General features: G+C 32.2%; 3 protein-coding genes across 7 annotated transcripts in view; 1 reads left to right on the top strand and 2 right to left on the bottom strand.

Moving 5' to 3' along the window:
• LOC129917249 (nipped-B protein) overlaps window positions 1-17,253 on the bottom strand; it is a 34,200-nt gene that overhangs the window by 846 nt on the left and 16,101 nt on the right. For 4 of the 5 annotated variants that reach the window (XM_055997667.1, XM_055997668.1, XM_055997664.1 and 1 more), the window contains 11 exons: window positions 15,483-15,711; window positions 15,220-15,414; window positions 15,072-15,164; window positions 14,690-15,007; window positions 14,452-14,627; window positions 10,008-10,156; window positions 9,651-9,935; window positions 9,354-9,589; window positions 9,140-9,294; window positions 8,426-9,068; window positions 8,103-8,360 (listed from right to left, as the gene is read on the bottom strand). In XM_055997667.1, coding sequence (XP_055853642.1) covers window positions 8,103-8,360; window positions 8,426-9,068; window positions 9,140-9,294; window positions 9,354-9,589; window positions 9,651-9,935; window positions 10,008-10,156; window positions 14,452-14,627; window positions 14,690-15,007; window positions 15,072-15,164; window positions 15,220-15,414; window positions 15,483-15,711 — 2,737 coding nt within the window. Of the gene's footprint in view, window positions 1-35; window positions 336-8,102; window positions 8,361-8,425; window positions 9,069-9,139; window positions 9,295-9,353; window positions 9,590-9,650; window positions 9,936-10,007; window positions 10,157-14,451; window positions 14,628-14,689; window positions 15,008-15,071; window positions 15,165-15,219; window positions 15,415-15,482; window positions 15,712-17,253 lie in introns of those variants that run through there. The other variant, XM_055997669.1, reaches the window with a different exon arrangement.
• Window positions 2,880-4,216, bottom strand: LOC129917250 (uncharacterized). Its single transcript, XM_055997670.1, has 2 exons — window positions 3,122-4,216; window positions 2,880-3,046 (listed from the first exon to the last, which is right to left on the bottom strand). Exon 1 carries the CDS (start codon window positions 4,210-4,212, stop codon window positions 3,262-3,264), a length of 951 nt encoding a protein of 316 aa, XP_055853645.1. The 5' UTR covers window positions 4,213-4,216; the 3' UTR covers window positions 2,880-3,046; window positions 3,122-3,261.
• LOC129917251 (uncharacterized) lies at window positions 4,298-5,591 on the top strand. The gene is made up of 2 exons (XM_055997671.1): window positions 4,298-5,392; window positions 5,468-5,591. Exon 1 carries the CDS (start codon window positions 4,302-4,304, stop codon window positions 5,250-5,252), a length of 951 nt encoding a protein of 316 aa, XP_055853646.1. The 5' UTR covers window positions 4,298-4,301; the 3' UTR covers window positions 5,253-5,392; window positions 5,468-5,591.

Here is a 17,253-nt window from a genome sequence, read left to right on the forward strand (position 1 = left end):
GTTAGTTCAAAAAAAGACTTTTGTAGACAAATACAAAATGCTAGATTTTGCTGTGAATAAATATATCCGCTGTATATTCAACTGAAAAAGTACAATATTTGTCATACGTTCGTTATTCATTTTTTTTTTTCTCAATAATGATCGTTAGTTAACAAAGAACCAAAAGTCCTATATGAGACCTCCTTAATCATGGAACAAAAAATTCTGCGTTTCTTAACTTTCAATGTTGAATTAAAAATTTCAGAGTAGTTTGAACCAACGCTGGGACATATCCTGCCGTGCTAGGCAAAAAAGGCGTATATCCATCTTTGAAGTTTTGAGATAAATGCATTATACTGAAAGGGACAGAGTTTAAAAGTAATTTTAAGCAACTTGTAGTAGAAATCTTGAATTTTTAGTTTACACAATACTGTAGTGCTTAAGCTTCCCGAAATGCGTGTCTAAATTTTGTTTTTAATTTTCAAAGTTAGAAATGTATGCATTTTACTACTTAGGAGTACAGCGGAGTAATGTCGTTGTGCTCATCTCAATTGACGATTATGAGCCACTTGGAAATGTGCTGTTTTTTAGTTAACATATAAATGAGGCATTTTTTTGAGGATGCCAAGTATGCCCTTAACTCAATTTTGGAGTTTTGGCGCATACGCCCTTTTGCTTAGCACGGCAGTATGGGCAGTGGCGTAGCGAGGGGGGCGGACTGCCCCGTGTGTCTAGGGTTGCCAACTTTTTTAAGAGGAATAGAGTATATTTGATCTCAGAGACGAAAAAAAAGAGTACATTTGTAAAGAAGAGTACCATTCATTTCAAGTCTTGAAAATGTATTTTTTGGTACTTCTTGCAGTATATAACAATATTTTTGTTATTTTTAAAATATGCATATCTGTATAACTCTAAACGGGCAAATTCAAAATTGATATAAATTAAGAGCTCATTTTTGATCAATTTCAATGCAGCCCTATTCCTTTCTCATCACTCTCAATACTCTCTCAGTGAATGCTGAAGTTGTAAGAACAGATAGTATATAGTTCAAAATTTTTGCAGTTACCAATATAAGAAGCTTAAGTCGAACAAAAATACCTTGATTTTTTACAAGAAAAAATCTTATGTTTTGAGGTCTTAAACAAAACAAAGTAAAATAGAGAACAAAATTTGAATTAAAAATAAATTAAACTAATATTTCTGAAAAAGTACAAAATCCTTTTTAAACATTTTTCTTTAATTAATATTTAAAACTGTTTTTTTTTTTTAAATAAAAGTATTAATATTCTATAAATTTTTTTATTTCGATGAATATATTGAAAACAGCAAAAGTTACACCAGTTCAAACATTGGATAATCAAGAAAAATAGCATCAGTTGCGTTTAATATTTTTCTATAAAAAAAAAAAAAACAAAGTTTAATTTTTTGAAAAAAGCTTACTCCTTCCTTTGATTCAATTTCATTCCAAAACAAAATTAAAAAAAATAAATTTTAAGTCTGACTAAGAAATAAACAAAACAAGTAGGTCATACTAAAACAACGACCAAAATTATAGTGCTTTGTACTCTCTAAAACACAATTGTTCATATTTAGTTATTATAAGGTCGAATATTTTAAGCCTCGTTATCTTTTTCATTCAATTATCTTTAGAAATATGAAAGTTATCCACCAATTTGTAAACATTAAGATGTTTATGTGGTGGTACACTTAGCTTTAAGTAAAAAAAGAGTATTTTGACGTACTCTATCAGAGTTATAGATTATAGAGTACAAACACGTGAAATAGAGTACAATACTCTTTTTTAGAGTACGGTTGGCAACCCTACGTGTGTCACCCATTTTGGGGTGACATCCGAAAGCTACCAAGGAGGGCCTTATAGATGCTTATAAGCAGAGCATTAACAAAAAGTGATATCAGTGGTAGATACCCAAGAATCAACCCTTAAATTTTGCTTTTCTACCTACTATTAATTTAATTTTTTGTTCTTTAGGCCTAGTAAGCAGATTGAGCTTATCTGCCATACAAAATTTTCTCCAAAATTAAGCCGAGCTAAAATTTATTTAAGAATTTCAGACGAATTGTGTGCAGCTCCAGTTAAAAAATCACATTTTTAAACGGAAAATAATTAGAGAAAAATGGAGATACAAAAATGTCAGCTAAAATTCAGTTCAAACTGCGTACTAGACTTTATGTTATATTTTTAATTTCATTTTATAATTTTATTTTCATTAAAAACTTAAAAAAACGTAAAATTTGTTTTTAAAAGTGCAAACATATCTTTTAGAATGACATACATATGCAATTTAATGACACAAAATTTTTATAAAAAAAATGTTCAAAATTGTTGGTGCGGTTTTTTAAGATTTTATATAAGCACAAATTTTCAAAATAAAAAAATTGGTATGTCATTGAAAAGGAAATATTAGTCGACATATAAAATCAAAATTTCAAGAAAATTCATTGGTCCTTCATCGAAAAATTGAATTTTCAAAAAAAAAAAAAAAAATATTTTGAATATTTTTTTTAAATCTTTTTTTTTTGAAAATTTTTCTAATTTAAAAATAATTTAAATATAAAAATTGGTTGTATGGCAGTTGGTTTTTTTTTTTTTTTCCGATTCCAAAATTTGCCTAAGGTAAAGAGCAAGTTATCTTAATTCATATATAGAATAGTGGAATTTCATTTATTTTACTATTTTTCATTCAGGGGGTGACACCATAATTGACGCCCGGGTGCAACCTATACTAGCTACGCAACTGAGTATGGGCCCCAAGGGTTGAGCAAAAGATTTTGGAGTTAGTGTAGACCAGAGGGGTGATATTAGAAAAGAACGTGAGCAGCAAAATATTTATTTGAAATGAATAATAAATCTGTGTGACAAAAGAAAAAAAAATATTAAAGATGATTTATTGACCAATTTAGAGTTTATAATCGAAAGAAGTGGAAAAGATTAAAATCTTATATTCCTTTGGCTTTTTTGGTCGCAGTGGTTGTAGTAATGAAACAATTAAGTAACCATTAGCTTTTCCCGACGTTTCGACAGGGGTTGCTGTCTTCTTCAGGGGAACTTTATTTTATCAAAATAAAAACAAATATTTTATTAACAACTGTGCAACAAATTTAAACAATATTGTAAACTTACGTTACATAAAAATATAACAAAAATTGTAATCTACATTAAAAAGCAAAGATTAAAAAATAAAAATGAGCAAAATACACTTCAAAGAGAAGTTTAGTCTTTAATTATTACAAACAAAAAAAAACAAATATTTTTGACATTTACTATGAGACAAGAGAACAATATACGGATGATATGTTTTGTGTGTCGAGCTTTCGGTTCATGTTGTTTTTGTTATTAATGATGTGCAGTGTTTCCAGTGTATATCGTTTAGACGTATGTCGTTCAGTCTGGAGAACTTTAACATCTTCGAAGTCCGGAGTGTGGCCATACTCAATTGCATGGCTGGCTAATGCAGTTTTTCCAGGGTTGTTGGATTTGATGTCCGACTTGTGGTTAGACATGCGTTGGCGGAGAAATTGTTTTGTTGTGCCAATGTAGCACAAATTGCATGGTTCATTCGGTTTTCCTTTGCAGTTAATCTTGTAGATCACATCTGTAGCTTTATCTTTCTCTGGTTTGTTTTTGAGTTTTGTGAAGAGATGGCTGAGCGTCATGTTGGGCTTATAAGCCATGAGAATATTTTTGGTTTTGTTGACGATAGATTTTTTGAAATTTTCCGTTAAGCCAGGTACAAAAATAACGCTGTTATAGTAGCCAGTTGGACGATCATCTTTTTTGGTTTGGGGAATTTTATTTTTATGTTTGAAGAGAAGACTGCGTATTAAGGTAGAAGGAAACCCATTGTCTCTCAACATTTTAATTATTTTTTCTTCGTTTGTTCTGTGGAAACAAGTGTCACTTATCGTGAAAATCTTACTTATTAAGTTGGAAGCTGTATTTAGAATTATGTGTTTCGGATGGTTGGAACGAAAATTGATTAATCTTCCTGATGCCGTGTCTTTTTGGTGCCAATTGAACATAAGAGAATCGTTTTGCCGTCGAATTTTTACATCAAGAAACGCTATTTCAAAATTTTTCTCCATTTCGATGGTGAATTGTATTTTAGGATGAAAACCGTTGAGGGATCTAAGAACTTCTTCAATTTTATCTTTATTTATTACAGCAAATATGTCGTCTACATACTTTGCAACAAATCTTGGTTTTTCAATCATTTTTTCAAAGCACTCATCAAGTAAATAATCGAGTACTAACCATCGCCGATTTAGTACTCGATTATTTACTTGATGAGTGCTTTGAAAAAATGATTGAAAAACCAAGATTTGTTGCAAAGTATGTAGACGACATATTTGCTGTAATAAATAAAGATAAAATTGAAGAAGTTCTTAGATCCCTCAACGGTTTTCATCCTAAAATACAATTCACCATCGAAATGGAGAAAAATTTTGAAATAGCGTTTCTTGATGTAAAAATTCGACGGCAAAACGATTCTCTTATGTTCAATTGGCACCAAAAAGACACGGCATCAGGAAGATTAATCAATTTTCGTTCCAACCATCCGAAACACATAATTCTAAATACAGCTTCCAACTTAATAAGTAAGATTTTCACGATAAGTGACACTTGTTTCCACAGAACAAACGAAGAAAAAATAATTAAAATGTTGAGAGACAATGGGTTTCCTTCTACCTTAATACGCAGTCTTCTCTTCAAACATAAAAATAAAATTCCCCAAACCAAAAAAGATGATCGTCCAACTGGCTACTATAACAGCGTTATTTTTGTACCTGGCTTAACGGAAAATTTCAAAAAATCTATCGTCAACAAAACCAAAAATATTCTCATGGCTTATAAGCCCAACATGACGCTCAGCCATCTCTTCACAAAACTCAAAAACAAACCAGAGAAAGATAAAGCTACAGATGTGATCTACAAGATTAACTGCAAAGGAAAACCGAATGAACCATGCAATTTGTGCTACATTGGCACAACAAAACAATTTCTCCGCCAACGCATGTCTAACCACAAGTCGGACATCAAATCCAACAACCCTGGAAAAACTGCATTAGCCAGCCATGCAATTGAGTATGGCCACACTCCGGACTTCGAAGATGTTAAAGTTCTCCAGACTGAACGACATACGTCTAAACGATATACACTGGAAACACTGCACATCATTAATAACAAAAACAACATGAACCGAAAGCTCGACACACAAAACATATCATCCGTATATTGTTCTCTTGTCTCATAGTAAATGTCAAAAATATTTGTTTTTTTTTGTTTGTAATAATTAAAGACTAAACTTCTCTTTGAAGTGTATTTTGCTCATTTTTATTTTTTAATCTTTGCTTTTTAATGTAGATTACAATTTTTGTTATATTTTTATGTAACGTAAGTTTACAATATTGTTTAAATTTGTTGCACAGTTGTTAATAAAATATTTGTTTTTATTTTGATAAAATAAAGTTCCCCTGAAGAAGACAGCAACCCCTGTCGAAACGTCGGGAAAAGCTAATGGTTACTTAATTGTTTCATTACTACAACCACTGCGACCAAAAAAGCCAAAGGAATATAAGATTTTAATCTTTTCCACTTCTTTCGATTATGAAAAAAAAATATATTTTTCAGTGGGCCTGGTATAAATTTTAAGAAAAGTATTCGAATGTATAGGTTTCGAATAAAATTTTGTTTTCTTTTTATACCCAGTTGGATTTATGTTTTACATGAAATGTCTATTTTTTACTTGCGATATACAATGGTCGGAAAAAGTATTTTGACAAAATGAACATTTTTCTAACTGATGAGAATAATCTGTAACGGTTAAGCATAAAATAAGGAAGTTGACGGTTATTTATTAAGTATATTATGGTGAATCTCACGATGGTCAATGTCAGTCATTTAGTTGGTATTATGCTTCGAGGCTGCATTTTTTGTATAAAAAGTATTAATTTTTGAGGGAAAAAAGTATTTTGACAAACGTTCTTTTTCAACGTTGGTAAATTAACGTAATGCATTTTACGTGTTTCAAGCACGTATACAACTGACAGACTTGTTAAGGCCCCTATTTGTAAAAAATTGGGCAAAACGGCGGAACTTAACATTGAAATTGGTGCATCTTCTGTTGCAAGTCATAATTTCTGTGTGTCTGTTAAAAAATCTGTAGAGAATTGAATTTATCGCGGGAAACTAAAAATTACCAAATATACAAACACAAAAATATAATTATACTATTAAAAATTTACCACAAATGGACAAAAAACGAAAAAAATGCACTTAAAAAAATTGAAGCATTTTGAAGAATTCACTTTATCGCGGATTGACTCCAAAAAGTCTGAATTTGGAAATGCCATTCTTTCATCAAAAACCTTGTTAGCAAAAGTACCCTTTGCATTGAGCTCGAAGAAGACAATTTTACCATGTTTATGGGAAGATTATACAGTATTTATCTCATAAAACAAAAATTGAAAAAAAAACTGAATTCTCAAAGGACCGTCAACTTCCTTATTTTATGCTTAACCGTTACAGATTATTCTCATCAGTTAGAAAAATGTTCATTTTGTCAAAATACTTTTTCCGACCATTGTAGGTACTATATATCAAGTTATGCATTCGTACAAAAAAAAAAAGTTGAGATAACATTTTTCCATGACATTACGATGGTAGACAATGCCAAAAAAGTGGGTCCCGGAAGTCCGTCTGTCTGTCTGTATAAGGAGCTACAGCCTTAACGGATGGACCTATTAATGTCAAACTTGGTATGTAGCGTTATTTGGCGACTCTCCAGAGGGGTTTTTGGAATTAATTTTTTTGGACCAAAAATAACGGTACTTGTCATATACCGATTTAAGTAAAATTGAAATATCTCGAAAACGGCTCTAATAATTTTGTTTAAAAAATTCAAATGTTAGTTTTAAGCTAAGGTCTATCTTTAAATGAAAAAATTTTTTTTTGAAAATCATTATTAACGGTACCTGCCATAGAACGGTTTTTTTCAAATCCGATTATCTCCGAAACTGCTTATTCGATTTCAACGAAACTTTTTATGAAGAAGCATTTATATAATTTAAATATAAACCAAAAATTAAATTTCCAAAAAATAATTTTTGGATTTTTGAAAAAAATTTGAAAATTTTTTTTTGAAAAATCAAATTTTCGAAAATGGGACATTGAATTTTTTTGAAATTTTGTTTTTAGATGTTGATTAGTGATTTCTACAAAATGGCATACCAATTTTATTTTAAAACTTTTTTTCCAAAAAATTATTTATAAAAAATTAGTTTTTTTAAAAACGGCTCTAACGATTTTGAAATTTTTTTTTTCTAAAAATGCATGTTAATATATCAATGAAAACTGCATACTTGTTTTGGAGGGCAATTTAATTTTAGATTTTATTTTATTTTTTTAAAAAACGAATTTAATTTTTTATTCCAAATTTCTATATAAAAAGTCTTAAAAATTTAAGCAACTTTAACTCTAAGAGCAAGTTCGTGCGACCCAGTCGTGCATTTTATTTTTAATGTTTCAATATTTTGAAAACCCTCCACAAACTGAAAGCAATATTGAATCTCTTACAAAACAAGGCTACATACTTTTTTGTCAAGAAAAAATAACGAGATGTTTGTGTAAAACCCCATTGGGAAGTTGTTGGTGATAGCAAACGAAACAGGGGGAGGAAGTGATAGGTACGATATCAAATCCTAATCGACAATATGGGTTTTTATAAATTTTGTTAACATTTTTACTCGGTGAACGCTTGCTTAATTTGTTTGTTAATTGTTTGTAAAACAATGTTCCTACGCATCCGGCCCTCGTATTGCACTAACAACTCTTTCTGTTATCCAAAACTATTATTTGACGAGGATATTTCTGAGGCCAGGCTAGCAAGGACGTGCAATTTTAATTAGTTTAAACAAAGATCCGACAAACATTTTGTCACATATAAGAAATTAAATGCTGTAAGCTTTGCATTTGAAAATATGTAATGCTTGTTTCCTGTAGTTACTTTATTGATGGAAGCAACTGACTTCAGAACATTCCATAGATTTAGAAAAAAAATCAACTTGTGAAAGCAAATCACAAAGACAACATTACAACAACTTACCTTGCTTTGGGCTGGTGTTGAAACCGTCGTATGATTAACACTATTTACATGTGGTGTTGTCGCACTGCCCGTTCTCGCTCCACTACTACTCTCGCCAGCTTGATCATCCATACTACTCTGATTAGCACCAGTTGAGTTAAGGGCTGGTGTCGATGGTGTATCAATCGATGCTGCCGTATTATTTAATTTTGATTTATCCCGTTCGTCATCAAGAGAGTCAGCATCGTCTGGATCTAACTTAAGCATAAGTTGTTTAAACTGAAATGAAAAAAAGAGAATGAATTTCTTTTACATTCTAGCCAACTTTGTATTTCACAACATACATCTAAATATTTTACAACTAAATCCCTCTTATCTTCCGGATTTAAATCAACATCATTTGTTTTTATGACCGATTTCTTAATCTCTTCAATTGTCGACTTTGGATTGAAATCGGGCACTGTCTTTCTCGTGACAGCTTTTTCGTAAATTTTTTGTGTTTCCGACGGAGAATACCTTGATATTTTACCATCTGTCAGCCCGTACATGTCTTTCAAATGCTGTTTGAGTATCAAGAGTAACATGCACGCCTGCGCTGACGTTATACATTTTCGAATTTCGCTAATATCCTCTGGTAAACGTTTAAACAAAACATCTGGATCTTCTTCATCGTCATCATCTTCAAGGATATCGTCTGCATTTTCGGCAGGTTTCAGACATTCCTTAAATGTGGCCAATAGATTTGTACCAGCCATTGATATCATAAGATCGATTTGATGAATCAGATAGAGGGGCTCATCTTGAACGACATACGGAAAGTAGGCCAAGTTGTCAGCGATGTAGAGCATTTGACGGAGTGTTGTCTTTTGATCATCGAATTGCTTGGTTACAGTTTGGACTAGAGCACGTCGTTGAGGTTTCGTTGTGCGCAGCAGAGTATATAGGAAGTCATTCAAGGCTGTTGGAACAACATCGTGTTCTTTTTTACTAGAAAAAAAAAACATTGAATAAATATTAAAATGGATCTTCGAACAAAAATAGTGTATTTTAAAACTTACGAGAAACCTCGTATCACAACATTTTTCCCTCTATCACCTTGTAGCAGCTCTTGAAGTTTGAAACATAGCTGCAGGCCGAATTGCACTTTCATATTAACAAAACCTGAATAAGTCTTGTCGATCTCCTTTAGCAGGGCATCTGCTCGATGCGCCGACTATAATAAGTTTTATTTGTTATTAAAGCTGATTTTGTTAAAGAAAAAAAGAAACTCACCTCCTGCTTAGAATCTGTACTAAGAGTAATAAGATATGGTACCATCCGCACAGGATGTACTAAACCTTGTCGCAATACTATTTGCACAACCTTTACCGCCCACAGTCGCACCGAGTCATCTCGATTTAAGAAACAATCCAAGATATCTTGCAGATATAATTGAATGATTCTGCTGGCCATACCCGATGAGACATCATTCATTTCTTTTAAATCTTCTGTTTGTTGTTGTTTTTCCCCTAAACAAAATAAATATGTTAAAGATTTGTAGTGCACTTTTAAAGAAGTGCATAAACTTACAGTCTTTTTCTTTATTATGCATATAAATCTCAGATTCTGTTAGATATATCCAAATATTACGCATACAAATTATTTTTATACACGCATCGATATTTTCGCTTTGCAATAGATCACAGTAAAATTTTTTCAACTCGTTACGGGTTAAATAATCATCATTCATTACACAAAATGAACCCAGTGCTATTAGAGCCTGCTTTCGAATATCATTGTTGGCGCATTGGGTAAAGAACATTAAACATTCGAATACTTCATCACAGATTTGAGGTGAGAAACCGCTACCTTCGCCTAGAAAATATATACAGAGTAAAATTAAATAATTGTAAGAGAAGCAAAGAATAAAGAAATAAATAAACTTACCCAACACCTTTGGTGATTTAAAGTCAAAGTATCGCATTAGGATACCAATAGTGAAGAGGCTTCTGCGGAAAATTGGCGTATAGATACTATCTATGGAGTAGTTATTCTTAGCTACTTGATCTCGACTATTTTCGATGATTCGGTAAAATCTGTGGAAGAAGAATTATAAAAAAAAAAAACTATGATTTCCAGCTAACAATATTCTCATTCTTTAAAAACTCCAAATTGCAAAAAAAAAATATAAAATCGATTGGCTACCCAGAATCGGCCAGAAGTATTCAGAAGCCTTCTGAAAGTGTTGTATTCCCACGAACATGACAAATAGAACGTTTCCCAGAAGAGAAATTCTCTTCCTGATTTCAAATCAGAATTCACTCAAAATCTCTAATGTCGCTTTCGATTGGCCGTTCATAAGAGTCCGGAAGCATTCAGTGAATGCATTTCCAAGGTTAAGCTTTCTTGTGTCATGTCAGAAGTACTTTTTCAATGAAATGCAAAATGCATGAAGGGAAGTCAAATAGTATAAACTGCCATTCGGCCCAAGCGAGGTATCCTCGTTCTCCGATTTCATACGAATCATGCTTCAAGGTGTGCTTCCGAGAGGTAAAAAACTCTCCGATTTTTACTCCCACCTCGATGGCCAATTAAGAAGGAACATAACATTTGTACATAGACGGCTGCTTTAACTTTGAGATACTAGCTGACCTTGTATTCTTTGTCTGTGACCGTTCATGTAATGAATGATAATGATATACAACAGTCGGAAAAAGTATTTTGACAAAATGAACATTATAACTGATGAGAATAATCTGTAACGGTTAAACATAAAATAAGGAAGTTGACGGTTATTTGATAAGTATATTATGGTAAATCTCATGATGGTCAATGTCAGTCATATAGTTGGTATTATGCTTCTAGGCTGCATTTTTTGTATAAAAAGTACTAATTTTTGAGGGAAAAAAGTATTTTGACAAACGTTCTTTTTCAACGTTGGTAAGGTAAGGTAATGCATTTTACGTGTTTCAAGCACGTATACAACTGACAGACTTGTTAGGGCCCGATTTGTAAAAAAATGGGCAAAACAGCGGACCCTTTGCATTGAGCTCAAAGAAGACAATTTTAAAATGTTTATGGGAAGATAATACAGTATTTATCTCATAAAACAAAAATCGAAAAAAACTGAATTCTCAAAGGAACATATTGGTATGCTTCTTTCATTCAAAAACAAAGTTTTATCTCACAAAGTTTTATTCTCACAAATTTCTATCTCAATGATCCGGGAAACGAAAAGGAACTGTTGAAGCTCCGTGAAAATTTGGTCAAGTTTATTCCAGAAGCGAAAAGCACAACAACATGTCCCTTTGAGAATTCAATTTTTTTTTTCGATTTTTGTTTTATGAGATAAATACTGTATTATCTTCCCATAAACATGGTAAAATTGTCTTCTTTGACCTCAATGCAAAGGGTACTTTTGCTAACAAAGTTTTTGATGAAAGAATGGCATTTCCAAATTCAGACTTTTTATAGTCAATCCGCGATAAAGTGAATTCTTCAAAATGCTTCAATTTTTGTAAGTGCATTTTTTTCATTTTTTGTCCGTTTGTGGTAAATTTTGAATAGTATAATTATATTTTTGTGTTTGTATATTTGGTAATTTTTAGTTTCCCGCGATAAATTCAGTTCTCCACAGATTTTTTAACAGACACACAGAAATTATGAGTTGCAACAGAAGATGCACTAATTTCAATGTTAAGTTCCGCCGTTTTGCCCAATTTTTTACAAATCGGGGCCTTAACAAGTCTGTCAGTTGTATACGTGCTTGAAACACGTAAAATGCATTACCTTACCAACGTTGAAAAAGAACGTTTGTCAAAATACTTTTTTCCCTCAAAAATTAGTACTTTTTATACAAAAAATGCAGCCTAGAAGCATAATACCAACTATATGACTGACATTGACCATCATGAGATTTACCATAATATACTTATCAAATAACCGTCCACTTCCTTATTTTATGTTTAACCGTTACAGATTATTCTCATCAGTTAGAAAAATGTTCATTTTGTCAAAATACTTTTTCCGACCATTGTTTTCTAGAGAACAAAGCGTGTTGTCAGTAGTGCATTTGATAATGACGAACGTAAAAGATCACTCTATCTGGTAGAATTGTTTTATAAAGATAGTAGTGATCTGGTGAAAATAGTTTTAAAAAGTCTCATAATTGGTTAGTCTTTGTGGTATCACAATGGACCAAAGAGGTCTAAGTAAACCAGGTATTCGCACGACAGCGAAAGCTTACATAAGCCATCAGAAAAATCAATGACTGTTGTTAATTCAGCAAGCTTCTTTTATTTTAACATCAACAAATGCTGAATATTACAACCACACAACATGTCATTTTACGATGTCAGCTGAGGATTCGACTCAGTTGGTATTGTTCAAAGAATAGACTAGGAGAACCACGTTAAAAAGGCAATATAATTTCGGGTTGGGGTCGAAATGCTGTATGTTGCAAAATTCTGTATTCAAAATACTGTATGCCAAAATACTGTATGTCAAAATTCTGTATGTTCAAAATGCTGTACGAAAAAAATTCTGTATAGCAAAATTCTGGTTGGTCAAAATACTGTATTTCAAAATTCTGTACATCAAAATTCTGTATATCAAAGTTCTGTAAAAATGCTGTAAAAAATATGGTTTAGGAGCTACGGAAAAAGGAGAGAAAAAACAAAACTACACTTATTTAAAAAACAATCTGAATTAAACCACGTTGCATACCTAAAACGGATTGAAAAAAAAAATTAAATTTATATTGATTTTGACATTTTTTTTTTTAAGTATTTTGTATGTTTAAGAAAAGTTTGATTTGTGTTCCTAGAATTGATTTACCTTTTTCCTTTAATAATTATGTTTGTAATTACAACTATACTGTCAATAATTATAGTTAAAGCTACTATTTAGTGTTTTTTTTTATCAAAGGAAATTTCTTTAAAAATACTGTATTGAAAATACAGTATTTTGACGTACAGAATTTTACAAAACAGAATTTTGCAAGTCAGTATTTTGTTCATACAGTATTTTGACGTACAGAATTTTGTATTTACAGTATAATGACGTACAGAATTATAGTCTTACAGTATTTTGACCCTACAGAATTTTGTCGTACAGAATTTTGACAACCAGAATTATGACCCGCTCCCATTAATTTTGTATGTTTAAGAAAAGTTTGATTTGTGTTCCTAGAATTGATTTACGTTTTTACTTTAATAACACCGGCACACAAAAAAAAAAAAGTGTCATGTACCAGGAACCAGACCTATCTTTCCATATGTTTTTGGACCCGCTGAATCCGAATTTCAAGTCCGTTTGGCCCTGTCACCCTCCAGTTTTGAGTAATATGCAAAAAACTCAAAAAAAGGTAGTTTTTGGGGTCTTTTTTACACTTTTCTCAAAACTGGAGGGTGACTGGGCAAAACGGACTTGAAATTCGGATTCAGCGGTCCCAAAAACATATAGAAAGATAGGTCTGGTTTCTGGTTCATACAACTTTTTTTTTTGTGTGCTAGCACTGTCGCGACATGTCGCTGTCATACCCGGCACACAAAAAAAAAAGTTTCATGTACCAGGAAGCAGACCTATCTTTCTATATGTTTTTGGGACCGCTGAATCCGATTTTCAAGTCCGTTTTGCCCGGTCACCCTTCAGTTTTGAGAAAAATGCAAAAAACTCAAAAAAACTCATAAAAATTCAAACAAAATGCACTCACAGCTCAAAACTGGAGGGTGATGGGGCCAAACGGACTTCAAATTCGGATTCAGCGTGCCCAAAAACATATAGAAAGATAGGTCTGGTTCCTGGTACATGACACTTTTTTTTTTTTGTGTGCCGGTGTAATTAGTTTGTATAAAATTACAACCTTATTGTCCATAATTATTTTTAAAGCTAGTATTATGTGTTTTTTTATCAAAAGAAATTTCTTGAAAAATACTGTATTGAAAATTCACTATATTGTAAACGTCATACAGTATTTTGACATACAGATTTTTGTATTTACAGTATAATGACATACAGAATTATGGTCTTACAGTATTTTGACCACACAGAATTTTGTCTTACAGAATTTTGACAATCAGAATTATGACCCGCTTACTATAATTTCACTTTCCGGTACGACCGCGAACTTTGAGAAATGTAGGCTTAAAAACTACTATTACAATAGCATCAAAAATGGGAAATTACACAACCGGTAGGCTTGATGTGCTTTCTGAGGTCAACGCGCAGAACCTCTCAGGCGTATCACTAGTGTGAAGCAGATACGTATGTAAATTTGCAAAAAAAAATATTTTGTTGTTTTTTTTGCCACGTCTATTCCATTCATTACATTGAATTGTTTTGGAAAATGTTGGGTTTACTCCGTTTTTACAACTGATTAAATTATACTCACTTCTGAAAGCAATCTCTAATCAGCTTGTAGTTCTTTGTGATTTTATTTACAAGCGCCCCCAGGCAAGATACACAACTTGTAACCACAGCCTGGTTAAGCGACACAACTAACAGCATCAAATGCTCTTCTAAGGAAGCTAAAAATGATTCACTGGGATTCACAATAAGTGGAACAACCTATAAAAAAAACACAAAAATTAAACTTATATATAATGAAAAAATCCAAATGTTTTCCATACTTGTTCAAGAATATCTGCAACAGAACATATAAATTTCGGAGCTATCGCTGAATGGCACTTAATGTTCAAATATGGTTCAATTGTGATGGCATGTCGAACCAAAAGTTGTGGGCGCACTTTAGCCAACAAATGTAATGTTGTTATACAACCCAGCATTCGTGCATTATCAGTGTCTTCCAATTCGATTAGGCGTTCCACTAAGCCATCGGCAAGTTGTTGGCAGGCCAACACTATTTCCGGTGCTGGTTCCGTATTCTTTTTGACTGCCTCTTGAGCACTTCCATCGGGCTTAAGCATATTCTCTTTGGGTGCAAAGATCTTTAAAGAATTCAATTTTATCTTACTTGTTGTTTCATTTTAAAAACTATTAATTTAATCTTACGCTGACAAGAAGCCCTTCCAGCCACGTAGTGCCCGTATCGTGTGCGGTGTTGACTACATCGATGATTTGATTGATTTTTCGTTGAATTCCATGCTAAAATAATAATCAATCAAGAAAAATTCTTCTAAGAAATTAAAATCAATTTTACCTTATCGTTATCCTTGCATGGCATAAACCACATTTTCATAAACACCTCTGTGACAAGCTTTTGTATACCCTCCTCATCGTTGACTCTTCGAATCATCTTCACACATATTTCGGGTATTTTTTCAAAATCTGGATACTCAATGCAAATATCACGAAGAATTTTTATCACACGCTTACGCACTGATACACCAGTGTCCTTTTGGAGAATTGTAAATTAGAATTGTGTTGTTTTTTTTTTTTTGTAAATCTTAGCTAACAACTTACCAATATTCTTGTTGATAACATATCATAATACTGATCGATTAATTCTTCATTACTCAAAACAAATTTACCAACTAAATCGACGGCAGCTTCACGCACCGAAATGGCAGCATCTAAGAATTTCTGATTGACACCCATTTGCATGTCTTTTCGTTTGAGTACCATGGGATCGACTTCGACGATATTGGCTAAGCATTTCATTGCACGTGTTCTTACTGCTATGGATGGTTCACTAGAAAAAATTAAAAAAAAAAAAAAACAAACAAAATTTTAAATGTTTGCAACACTTTAGAATTTTTCCCATAATCTCGTAAAGGCCCTATCTACATTTTTCTTAATTCTGAGTTAAAGAGGGAAAAACTAAATCTAATATCGCAATTTGCATATAAAAATGAAAAAAAATCAACAGTACATTTTGAATTTTCTGACTTATTTGAGGACCTAGGCTAAAAAAATAAATGAGGATAAATCAGAGACAATGCCCTAACTCCAAATATGCAAAAAAAATCAAAATCGAAATTTTTGTAGTTAGGGCCTTTACGAGATTATGGGCAGAATTGATGTCTATGTTTTAAAGATATTAAAACTCTCCACAAAAGAAATAATTTCAAGGAGTATGATGCGTGGGTCGCTTGCAATTGTAGCTGCAATTCGATTCCGCTCGAGTGTTCAAGTGAATTTAATATTTGCGAGTAACTCATGTAAAAGGGTCCTATGTTTCCATCAAAATATTTGCTTTATAGTACAGGTAAAATAGGTATTAAAAAAATTGTTATCCTCATGAAACCTGGCAAAAAGTTTGCTTTTGGAATGAAAAAAAATTATATAAAAAAAATGGGTGTACAAGTGTTTTTTCGCGGAAAATAGGGAGGGGTGAAGTCAACACAGTGAAAAAAATTGTTTGTGGAATACAACCATAATTATGACACATGTTTAAAGGTTATGAATCTAATGACAAACATAAGAAAAGTTATTGCCGTTTAAACGCAGGGCCGTTGACAACAGGCAAAACGAAGAATCTAAAGAGTCTACAAAATTATCTTCAGTGAAAGGGTGTTCTTTTTAAGAAATTATGAAATTCAGAACTAGTACCACAAACACATTTCATTAATAACAGAAACGAGGAATCTTACGGCCAATTTCTTCACATAAGTACTAGCTCTGGTACTCGGTCCTAACGAAAAGTTAGTACCTGAACATTTCTTCACATTTATAGGACCTGATACAAGTTCACAACGAGGTCCCAAGAATTAATACGTATAAAACTGGTCTGTCATTTTGAGAATTTATTGAAGTTTAAAATATTTTTTTTTTACATTTGATCAAATTTAACTAATAAAAAATTTAATAAAAATAGAAAACAAGAAGCAAATAGGTAATTAAAATGAATATTGAGAAAATGTTATGAAGCTTAAAACGCTACAAGCAATAAAAATTCAATACATTTTGTGAAGAAAAGTTTTTTGATTCGATAGAAATATTTTAACTCCGAAATTTATAGTACGGAAATTCCAGCAGATATTTTAATTTCTGATATGATCCTCCAAATTAGTTTAGCCCAAGGTGATGTCTTTTCGTTGGTTGTACAGGGTACAGCCTCGTTGCCAGAAACGAGTGTCTGGCAAATCGCCTCAACCGCAAGGCTTGTACATATCATAAGCACAATTTAAAGACCTATGCAAAAATATACCCAAAATCTGCTGCGGGCTTGGTCCACAAGTCCAATTTTCGTGTTTTTTTTTTTAAATTTAATAAAAATAGAAAACAAGAAGCA

This window comes from Episyrphus balteatus, chromosome 3 (genome assembly GCF_945859705.1).
Source record: "Episyrphus balteatus chromosome 3, idEpiBalt1.1, whole genome shotgun sequence".
Classification (NCBI taxonomy): domain Eukaryota; kingdom Metazoa; phylum Arthropoda; class Insecta; order Diptera; family Syrphidae; genus Episyrphus; species Episyrphus balteatus.

Bases quoted from the DNA above. Each gene is read 5' to 3' on its own strand.
- LOC129917250 (XM_055997670.1), bottom strand. From the start codon at position 4,212: ATGATTGAAAAACCAAGATTTGTTGCAAAGTATGTAGACGACATATTT.
- LOC129917251 (XM_055997671.1), top strand. From the start codon at position 4,302: ATGATTGAAAAACCAAGATTTGTTGCAAAGTATGTAGACGACATATTT.